Source organism: Tasmannia lanceolata, unplaced genomic scaffold, assembly GCF_043159265.1.
Source record: "Tasmannia lanceolata isolate RefF3 unplaced genomic scaffold, GAP_Taslan_0.1 ptg000008l, whole genome shotgun sequence".
Classification (NCBI taxonomy): domain Eukaryota; kingdom Viridiplantae; phylum Streptophyta; class Magnoliopsida; order Canellales; family Winteraceae; genus Tasmannia; species Tasmannia lanceolata.
In genome coordinates this window covers 20,548,555-20,560,221 of record NW_027518685.1, presented here as the reverse complement: position 1 = coordinate 20,560,221, position 11,667 = coordinate 20,548,555, and the positions used below count along the sequence as shown (strand labels likewise).

Sequence of the window (11,667 nt, the reverse complement as noted above, 5' to 3'; positions counted from 1 at the left end):
ACTCCTCAAGAGTAAGAAACTTAAAAATTGTAACAAATCGCATGAAAATCCAAAGAGTAGGGAGTATTCTTGCAGAAGACGGGAGTTCTAGGCTTTGGAGTTTCCATCCTTACTTTGATGAGAAGGCCAATTCGATCCAGTCAAGGGATGCATGTAAGCCCAATAGGATGATTCTTGGAAGAAATTAACAGATGGCTATCTATTATCTCAATAATAAGATGTTGGAGTATGAGCATAAGTATTCATGGTTGGAAAAGACTTGTTTTGCACTAGCATGAGCCACTCAAAGATTGAGATATTACATGGCCTCTCATCAAATTTATCCCACCTCTCGAATATGTCCATTAAAATACTTACATGGTATTGCCCAATCAGTAGCATCTCTCCCCACATATGTAGTCTTAGTTCGAGTGTAATAAACATTTGAAATGAGAGGCTTGCATTGCCATTTTGAAGCTGCATTTACTATAGGTGCGGAGGAAGTACCAACACTCCTCATGTGTGAACAATCCAAGCCAAGTTGAAGACCAAAGACGAAAAAAATTCAGCCATACCATGCTTAGGCCCTGTTCATTTAAGATTATTACCATCGATTGTGAGTGCCAAACTTATTATTGGACTCAAAGTTACGCTTAAATTTGAGTCCAATAATCGGTTTAGCACTCACAATCGGTTGTTTTAATCTTAAACAAACACGGCCTTATTCGGACCGCCTTACCATCTGTTTTAAGCAGATCATCTCTCATCATTTAGCCCAAGAACAGAATCAGTTTACATAACTTACAATTTTTGCATTAATGAGTGTTATGTCACACAAATGAACATGATGCTGGTTAAGGTAAAATTCAAAAAGGCTCAGGCCTATATCTGCACCACTGAGAATCTCAGCCAAAGTTCTAAGGGGGGAAGTAATGCAGAGCCTCTCAGAATGTTGTTTATGGGGGAGAAGTTGCATAAAATCTTTAAACCAAGTACAACTCTTATGCGTGAACGAAGATATAAGGCCATAAGAATAACGGAGGAGATCCTTAATAATCTGTGTGGTACCCACATCCACATGAACGGAAAAATGAACATAAAAAAGATTCTTGAATGGAAATGATATATTGGCTTCCTTTTTTACTTGGGACAGCTCCCTTTAGTGTATTTATGACTAGAGGGTGGATATATCACTTTCCTTCTTGAATATTGGGGCACTTTTGGTCCAGGATGGAAACAAATTGCATGCCTACTGGCTACTGTAAGATATGCACCAATTTGATCCATCAATATGACTTTACCATGACCATTTTTAACTTAGGCTCCGTTCATTTGTTTTCTAGCTGCAGGAGAAGAAAAGAAAGGAAAAGAATATGACGTGGAAAACTAGAAAAGAAAGGAAAAGAAACTGTGAGAAAATTCTTTTTTGTCGTTGTTCACTTGGCCGAGAAAAGGAAAAAAAAGTATGCAGGCAAAGTGATTTTCTCAGGAAAATGATTTTTTCATCCTTTTAGTGAGCAAATTTAGAGGGAAAATGCAAAAAAGTTGGTTTTCCACGTAATTATTTAGAATTTCCACATGTGTAAATCCGCTTTCTCGAGAAAATGAGTGAATGGCGGAAAATGTCCAATTATGTCCAATCACGAGAAAATCTGGCTTACTTTCTTCTCCTTTTCTTTCTCGAGAAGGTGAGTGAACAGAGCCTTAGGGTTTGATAGGGAAATGATATCAGCACGACCTTGTTTTAATATTTGCACTAACCCATCTTGTCATTTATTACCCAAAAAGGTGTCACAAGTCGATTAAAAAGAAAAGACAAGCTATGTTCGTGCTATTATTAAAACCTGGTTGTGCTGATATCATTTCCATTTTGATATTATTATAAATTTTTCTCCCGAGTCATCAAGTTGGCATGAATACTTCCTCGTGGGCACCTGAAAATTAATATCCACCCTCCTTTTTCAGCCATTTCCACCCCGTTTGCTTGTATTTTCTGAAAAATGACAGCATTTCCACCCTTTATGTTTTGTCTTTTCCTAAAAAGTGTCATTTCAGGAAAGAGACGACTTTTCTTGAAAGTGAAGGGCAAAAGCGAGGACTGCCACTGTTAAAGCAAAGGGGTGTGAATATCATTTCCATCTACACTTACGTATATAGATTTGCCAATATAAATCAAGGGAAATGTTATCAGCACTACTGTATTTTGATGAGGGCACTCCTCATTTTATTAAAAGTACGGTATGGACCGCACCATAGGATGATCCAAACCGTCCATTAGATGGGCCACAGCCTAAATAGGTTGTGCCTCAAAAATCATTTACATAGGTTGATCCTAACCTTCCGATCTATAGAGGGTTAGGATCAACCCTCTAACATTCAGATCGGAGGGTTAGGATCAACCTATGGAAATAAATTTTGGGGCACAACCTATTCAGGTCGTGGCCCATCTAATGGACGGTTTGGATCATCTTATGGTACGGCCATACCGTACTTTTAATAAAGTGAGGAGTGTCCTCATTAAAATACAGTAGTGCTGACTACATTTCCCTAAATCAAACAAGGATCAAGGATATTGAATAATGACTGTCCATACATACTGACAACATAAATGCAAACTAGCAGCTTCTTTATCTACAACAAAATGTCTAAAAAAATGACAAACTGTTTTCAAGTGCATGCAACTTCATAACAAAGGCTATTGCAGGACTGAGTACAATTTAGATAGAAAAAATATATCTACTTATAATGGGAACTGCAAATGTGAAAATTTTGATGTCAGATGCGCCTAAGGGATGCCAATCTCTTCTCTAGATCCTCAACTTCGGCAGAATCAGAACTGCAAACCATTACATTCTTAGATTATTAGAATGATTATTATTTGGTACCCTGTTAACTTTTAAGCATATACTCACAAATATTTGCCTCAGGAATTTCTCGGTAAGTGTGGGAGCGCATATATCTAGGGAGATTTTAAATTTTTTTGTTACTTTCGAATTTATAAACTCAACTCAACTCAACTAAGCCTTTGTCCCAAACTAGTTGGGGTACTTTCGGATTTATATTGGGAAAATTTTGAAAAATAGAATATTTAAAAATATAATTTAAGAAAAATATAAAAAAATATGGTGTTTTTTAATATATTTTTCAAGATAAATGATAAAAATGAAAATATTGCGATATTTTTCAAAAACTCAGAATTATTTCTGGGGTTTGTGTTTTATGGAGATATTTTTCACTGCTTTTAAGAACCCATTTGACTGTTTATTACTTTCTAGCATATATGGAAATAGAGCTAGAAATTACCTTGCAACAACATTCTCAACTTTCTTCCCTGCAATCCGACCTTTAGGAGCTGAAGATAACTGTGGAAAGTAATGAACAGGGAGATAAATCATTAGCAGCACCACATGTTGCTTACATTTTTTAACTAAAGAAAAAAGAACCATGATCAATAATTGTTGAACAAAAACTCCACAAGCAGTGTTTTAAAAAAACCAACCTGTGAGGCAATATCTACGCCAATTTCATCGAGCACCTAAAAGTGAACCAAAAACATCAACTTTCAATAGATGCATCAAGAGAGGAAACAAATAAATTTTTTTATACTTTCATCTAGGATTGAGATCCTAGGCCTCAGCGCAACGGCAAGGTTGCTCCATTGTGACCTGGTGGTCACGAGTTCGAGTCACGGAAACAGCCTCTCTGCAAAGCAGGGGTAAGGCTGCGTACATCTAGCCCTCCCCAGACCCCGCAATGCGGGAGCCTCGTGCACTGGGCCGCCCTTTAAACTTTCATCTAGGATTGTTTTAACGATGTTGAAAGAAAATAAGCTCACCTGGTTAGTAAGCTCCTCTGTTTCCTCTTCAGCTTCATCTTTGTCCAAAGTTTCATCGATAGAGTCTGACATCATCTCAATCTGCATAAAATAACATATTATATTAGATATACATTTTCCTTTATTAAGATCATCTTGATCTGGATAGCAGAACATAACATTAGAAAATATTTTTTCATTCTTTGTAAACAGCTGGGAAGCACTGCTCATTTTCTCTGTCAATTTCCATTGTCAACACTTTTCAGCCCGAAACTATGTAAAAACTCAATGATATGGCTATTAGAAAGAGGACTAGTTCAGCATTTGGATTTCCCTTGCTGGAAATTATATCTCCCTTCCCCCATTGGTGCGAACCATAGGGAGCCAGCTTAAATTTTAAAAATATGAATTAGATTTGGCCCAAGGCTGTTTGAAAATATAGCGTATTGCAAAATGATTGTTTTATTTTTATCGGGACACTTAATGACTGTCCAACATTCACAGAGGCAAAAATTTATGGAACTGTGAGTCCATAGCCATATTGAGAGCATCATTCCTATCATTTATAAGCCACCAGAAGGTTTTGTTTAGAGGGTTCTGGGGGTGTCCTTTTTATGTCGACGGATTCAAATATGAAATTGATGTTAGTGCTTTCACATTTTGTGGTATGCAGTTATCATTTCAAGCCACCAGAAGGTTTTGTTTGGAACTGTGAGTCCAAAACCATATTTAGAGCCACATTTCAGTCATTCCAAGCCACCGGAAGGTTTTGTTTGGAGAGTTCCGGGGGTCTCCTTCTGATGATCAACATAACAAGATGGTGTCGTTTGATGGATCAAAGTATGAAATTGATATTTAAGCGTTTTCATATTTTGTGACATGCAGCTACTTTTCATTTCACCAATATGTAGCAGATTCTTTTCTTCTTCTTTTTTTGAAAATTAATACGTAACAGATTCTGACAGCAATTGTATTTCTGATACTTCAAATCTTTCTGCTTTTGGACTTCTAAAAAAATAGAGGAAGGGGAACCGGGGGCATCCGGACCATGTTATTGCTTATCACCAATATCAATATGTAACAGATTTTGACAGTGAAACTGTCATTTGATAAATAAAATAGAGGAAGCTAAACCGGGGGGGGGGGGGGGGGGGGGGGGTGTATTGCCCATATTATCGAATATCACCAATGTGCAACAGATTTCTCTGTTCAATAATTCATTTTTTATATAGTGCTAAATAATGTTTATATGAACCTTTTTCCAATTATATTACGTATCTAATGATGGACAAATTATATGATGAAAGGGCATAGAAACACGTAATGGTGGTACCACCCTTGGTATTTGATCCAACAGCAGCTCGCTTTTTGAGAAGCTGCTGTTGGATCAAATATCAAGGGTGGTACTTCCATCGTACTTCATCATAAGTTTGTATGCCCTTTCATCATATAATTTCTGCTAATGATGTGGGGCATGGATATTTTTATTTTGAATGATATATATGGCGCAAATATATACAATACAATTTCAAAAAATTTGCTTACGATGATGACATGATAAGCATGTCCCAACTCATCATAGTACAGGAAGAAGATGATCCACAATATTACACTGAATCCTAATTGTATGAGCAGTGAAAAGCTTAACTACTAAAAAGTTAGAGAAATGAGCAAATACAAAACATCATATGCTAAGTTAGAGAAATGAGCAAATACAAAACACATCATATGCATATACATACACTACTCTGTATATGCAGTAAAAATCATAAAGGCTAAGAATTTCCATGACTAGAACAGAAGATATAGCCCCAACTAAAATAGGGGTGATCAGAATGTATGCTTATATCCTTTGAAGAGTAGCAGACGCCAAACACATCCTACATGGAATAGAATCAGATAACAAATAAATGCATGAATCCTATTCAGTGTGAGATATGTCTTGTATCGGATTTGGTCCTCTTAAGCTATGATTCCCAGAACGGATACTGATACAGATACAGAAATGCTGATACGATACGTCATTTTTTGTAAGATCAAGGACAAAGGTACGGCTAATATAATATTAATTAAATAAGTTTGTTTGATATAAAATATAAAAGTTTCAACGTCTAACATATTATGGTTTTTTCATGGTCTTTGAATTGTGGATAAATGATAGGGACACATATTTGCCTTTTTGATGAAGTGCGTAGTCAAATAAAATCATCATTCTCAATGATCAGTATCCTACAGCATTCCCGTGCCCTTATCCGTGTCGTAATCTATTGACAAGGTTCCTTGGGCCTATAAAATTATTCAAGCATAATTGCTTTTAGGACAAAAGTAGAAGGCTGGTAGTGATTTGAAAATAGGTGATACTGGAGGTCCGGGTTTGGAACTTCATACAGTGGGATTAAGCGTCGAGGAAAACCCAAAAATGTAAATGGTGAGAAGTGGAAACCAGATGTATTCTCTTATCAAAATGCTATACATTGGTATTCTTTTATCAAAATGCTATACATTTTGCATAGAGATTTAGAGTTGCATCAAGAAATATTACCGTCATGTCCATTTGTGCTGACTGCTTCTGGAATTCTTGCATCACTTTTGCTTGCTTCGCTGGGGCCATTTCCTGAAAAAATGACAAAATATTTGAAAAGTTTGCTTTTAAAAAATGGGCTTGGGCTATAAAGAAAATCAGTACATGATTTTCTAGAGTGATAAACTATCAGGTTATGCTTTTAAAATTGACAAAGAAAGCTACAATAATTGGTGGCTTCCAATTAATTTTCAGCAAATGGATCAAAGTAACAATACATACCTTATTCATAGCTGCCATTGCTTTACTTGCACCTTTCATTCCAACAGAAATCGAGGTATTGGCATACATTGCCTGGGAAATAATGAAAAGAAAAACCATTTAGAAAATTGGGAAAAGGAAACTTTAGAAATTTCCAACTAGATCCCGTCATTGGAACTTCAAGACCTGTGTGTGAGTCGCTACACCTCTGATTTGCGCACGACTCCCTTGTAAATTGGTGATTTGCTGTCTTAGCCGGACAAGCTGACGGGCCAAGATTCTAGTGGCAGCCTGGAAATTGTAGATATAATCAAATAAATGGTGCTAAAATCTGCAAATGAACATTTTTGCTTCAAATGGCAAAACAGAAGGGAAAAACACACATTTGTTTTATCTTATAGGAAATGGGTGAAAAACCACTGATTTAACCACAGAAGGGAACTTGCCTCATTTCCGGTTTTCGCTGTCTTCTTTATCTCCGCCACTAGTTTTCTCTCCTGCCATCGTTCGTGTCAAGTAATAGTTACAAAGGAAAAAAATATAGGGAATGTATTGTGTTAAATGTAGTTAATTGTTACAGACCTCTAATTGCAGAGATCCAATCTCACGTTCGATACCTAATACAAATATAGCAAATTTGTCAATCATTTCACTCAATGTGCTTATGGTTAAAACAAAAATAAAACAATTGGCGGATCCTAGTATCAAAAGTCCCATTCTTTATAAATGGAGAATTTAATAGCCGAATAACTGTCTTACCATCTGTTAGGGAATTTAACCGGGTAGAACTTGCCCCTAAAAGCTAGTCGCTAGAGGGAGGGTGCCCATTCTTTTATAAGCCATCCCCATCCACTTCACTTTACCGATGTGGGACTATTTTGCTTTTGAGTGGAAGTGTAGAACCCCAACAATCTCCCAGTCCACGCGGAAGCAACGTGGACAATCTTACCCCTCCACCCGGCGGCAACATGGGAACCACGAGATACTGCACCGGGGTTTCCAAGATCTTCCCCGAGGGACATTCCCGCCCTCGGAGGCAAACCGCGGTTACCACGCCCTGAGCTTTGATACCATTATAGGAATTTAACCGGGTAGAACTCGCCCCTAAAAGCTAGTCGCTAGAGGGAGGGTGCCCATTCCCTTATAACCCATCCCCATCCACTTCACTTTACCGATGTGGGACTATTTTGCTTTTGCGTGGAACCCCAACACCATCTCTCCAAGTGGTAGAGTGGGCATCATAAAATTTAATAGCTAAATAAATGCTTCAAGGTATGGAACAATGGTGCAAGTGCATCCTGCCCGATCGCACAGATCAACACCCTAAAGTTACAAATGCGTGATTGGATCACTCAAGACCATTGGATCGATGATCAAGCAATCTAGATCGATGATTGGTTCCAGATTGAAGAAGGGGGATATCATCAGAGGACCGACCATCCCAAGATGGTCTGAAGATCTTAACATGTCAAGATCGACGGTCCGCATTGAATCCCATCACAATGGAGAGAAACTAGAATCTCGTTTTTTTATCTCCTAAGTTTGTTTTACATAGGAGTCATAGTGGCTAGCAATTAGTTTGTGTTTAGGAGTTTTAATTTTGAGTCTTAAATTAAGAAGTGGTTCTTGAATGGAATTTTAACTCCCTAAATAGTGGACGTGTGAAGAGGGTAAGGTTTTCATTTTGTTCTCTTGTTTTGGCTTGCCAAGCATGCAAATGCACGTCCAACTCATTTTGGGATGTTAGGCTAGAAGTAGGAGTTGTAGGTTTTCTATTCCTATTAGAATTCCTATTCTAATTATTGTTAGGAAAGAATTTTCGGAGATGGTTTCCTATTCATATTAGAAGTGCTATTCTAATTGAACTAAACATCCTATGTGGTTGCAGATTTCTAATGTAAATGGGTTCTCTCTGACAGATATGAGAATGAAACGGAGAGGGGGGACATTTTTAATGAATGAAAATAGTATGGTCTTTTGATGTAGATTATAATATGTTTCTTTGGGTTAGCAGAAGTAAAACCGAATGGGATTTCTGGTTTTCTTCTTCTCTCCCTCTATGGTTCTATCCCCTTCCCTCTTGTTGCATGCAAGAGTAGGTTACTTCTGTAACCATTTAACTACTGAAACCATAGTGATCATCACTTTGATCGCCCGTCGGTTTTGGTACACAATACCTAGATTGCACACTCCACCATCCAGTTAAATTCCACCCAGCCAACACGTATTTCACCCTATTTAATTTCAGTGGATCTACTTCAGGAAACAGTAACATTATTGTGAAGATTGCAGACGCACACCAGTTGCTTGGAGAGAGCCAACCTACCACTTATCAGTGCCCAAATAGGCTAACTCAATCAAGTTTCTGTCCAGACTTAAAGCAACTTGCCATTCGTTGTTCTCGTTGATCTGATTAACAACCAGCAGCTTGAGAACCTGCTGAAATTCAACTGATTACTTACCTTACAGAACTCCCAAAATTTAGCCACGCAAGTACACAACACCCATCTAATTGCGACCGAAACCTCGTGTTTAACCGAAATTTCTTCCACTTTCTAGTTTCAGCTGAGACCCCCCTCCTTGCCAGCCTTTCTTCTACTCTTTTCCTCATAGCCAGCCCTCTTAAACCCATAACACACATTCTCTAGCTTTCCCCTACTCCCACTTCACTTTGTCTCACCGAAACCCATCCTTACCTCTTATCTTACCTTAACCTAATCCCAGAATCTTTGCTCCTTAGCATCATAGTGACCATACCTTCCATCTAGACCCATTGATCCTAACCCCTTATTTGCCACCATAAGTTCCGCTGCGCGCCTCTGAATCAAACAATCCTTGATATGGGAGTGGTTTCAGGTGCAGACATTAGATCTAGAAAATGGGTTTTACTAACCAATCTCTATTGGTGTAACTGATTCTTTATTCTTTTGACAGGGTGTTATGGAACTCGGCCCGTATGGACTCAATGTTGTGACCATTAAATCCTACCTAAGTGTTACAATTTACCAAATGCTGCTTGCCCCCTAAAATGTAATTAATTACTTGCATCATTTTCCAGTCTTTTCTACCCTACAGCTATCTTCAATTTACGTGAAAAAAGTGCCAGTGGAAGGAAAAGGGAACCTCAAAACTGGAATTCCATGAAAAGAAAACAAGTATAAAGAATTCAAACAGGAAAATATATAACAAGCACCAAAAAAAAAAAAGATTCAGACCAATGAACATTGTAGGGAAAGAAATTCTACCTCTTGTTGCAACTGACATTTCTCTTTTGCTCGTCCTGAGTGCATCTGGGACAATGGAAAACAGTTTTGGATCACATAAGCAAAACCTAAACTAAATCTTCAGTGAAACAATCCCCATGAATGGAAACAAGGAAACCCCATTAAAATGCATTTAGGCTCCTATTTGGATTGCAAGAAAGACGCAATGGGAAAAAAAAAAATCTTAGGAAATTTTCTCTTTCCATGTTTTTGAGGAAGATAGCATAATTAGGATTAATTTAGAGGGATATTATCATAAATAGAAGCTTCCTGTAAGTAAAAAATTGAACAGGGTCTTAAATCTGATCCTTTATAAAATGCATGGACATTGCAACAAGAATCAAAACCCTAATATTTCTTAAATTAACCATAATTATTCTATATTCCTCTAAATCATGAAAAGGAAGATAAAAGGAGATAAGCACGGTGAGCAAAACCCTAATTCGGCATCCCAAAAAAAAACCCTAGTACGGGAAAGGAAAAGTACCCATTTCAAACCATTTGAAGCCAAAATGATTCTCACAAAAATGTAAAATTCACAAGAAGAATAGTTATACGAAGATGAAATGGGATAAAACCATATAGAAACCCTAGAAATACATACCTTTTGCTGAGGTCTTCTTCTTGAAAAAGTTCATCGTTTTGTTTTTGTTTTTATAAGAAGAAAACCCAGATCTTGGAAAGCAAATTCGATGGCAAGAAAACCCTAGTTTCCCAGATCTGTGAGCTCTAATGTGTGTATGAGGTGGAAGTGTAGGGGAGCTCTTAAAGAGCGTGCTAAACTTTTTCTTCTAATCCTACGCTACTTGCCCAAATAGCCGTTAGAGTTTTCGGATTACCAAAATGCCCATGGGCTGAAATTCATTTTCAAACAAAGGAGACAAAATTTAACGACTTAAGTTCAAAAAGTTCCTGAAACTACCATTCAGTATCCACTGTTCAAACAAAGCAGACTAAATTATCCTTCTCTCTCTCACTCTCTGTGTGCGTGTCCAAATGCAGAAATGAATAACCCCTTCACATTTGGAAGTGATATATGTATCAATGACTGCAGAGGGGCTGATGTACTTTGCGTCAGAAGTATTCAATGGGGCCGATTGCCACGTACACTGTGCTCGGGGTGTCCCAAGTAATCAGAAGCGAGGGGAGGCGGGGGGGCATATATCATCACTTCCCTTACATTTTTCTTTGGAAATGATATCCCCATTAAACGGATAAATCCACGCCCCAATGGTTTGTGTGAGAATGGTTCACTTTGAGGATAAATTCACCCCTTGTAACGGTTTTATTTCCCTTTAAGATATCATTTTCCTTTATTTTCTATGTTTTTCTTTTTTACTTCTTTTCTTCTTTTCTTTCTTTTTTGCTTTTTCTCCTGTGGGAAAATTATGAAAAAATGTGTTATATCTGAAATGAAGGGTAGAGGGCTCTATTATGTGATTTCACGTCCGCCTGGTGTCATACCGTCCAAAAGACCAAACAGTCCACTTCTACTCCTCTGATTTTTTATGTTTTTCATCTCCACCACCGGCAACTATTGCTACAACTAGGGAGATGGAGAAGAAGAGAGCGAGAAAAAGAGAAGATGAGGAAAAAGAAGAATGGACACTTGAAAAAAATAAATTGTGCCAGAAAATGAAGGTGCTAAAAATAAACAAAAAGGAAGAAGGAAAAAGAGAAAATAAGAATTAATGCTGAAAAAATAAAATAAGGTATTTGAGAAAATCCGTCCGGCAAATCTAATCTGATCTTGCACAATAAATGAAAAAATAAAGATAAACATAAGCTGCAAGATGAACACTGAAATTTTACGTGGTTCTGCCAATTGC

At 37.5% G+C, this 11,667-nt stretch overlaps 1 protein-coding gene across 1 annotated transcript; it reads right to left on the bottom strand.

The window, feature by feature from the left end:
- Positions 1–2,588: 2,588 nt before the first annotated feature.
- LOC143884744 (vacuolar protein sorting-associated protein 2 homolog 2-like) lies at positions 2,589–10,636 on the bottom strand. Its single transcript, XM_077388503.1, has 11 exons — positions 10,443–10,636; positions 9,821–9,865; positions 7,158–7,192; positions 7,022–7,072; positions 6,762–6,866; positions 6,597–6,668; positions 6,336–6,407; positions 3,815–3,895; positions 3,479–3,514; positions 3,283–3,341; positions 2,589–2,815 (listed from the first exon to the last, which is right to left on the bottom strand). Exons 1-11 carry the CDS (start codon positions 10,474–10,476, stop codon positions 2,755–2,757), a joined length of 651 nt encoding a protein of 216 aa, XP_077244618.1. The 5' UTR covers positions 10,477–10,636; the 3' UTR covers positions 2,589–2,754.
- Positions 10,637–11,667: the final 1,031 nt, after the last annotated feature.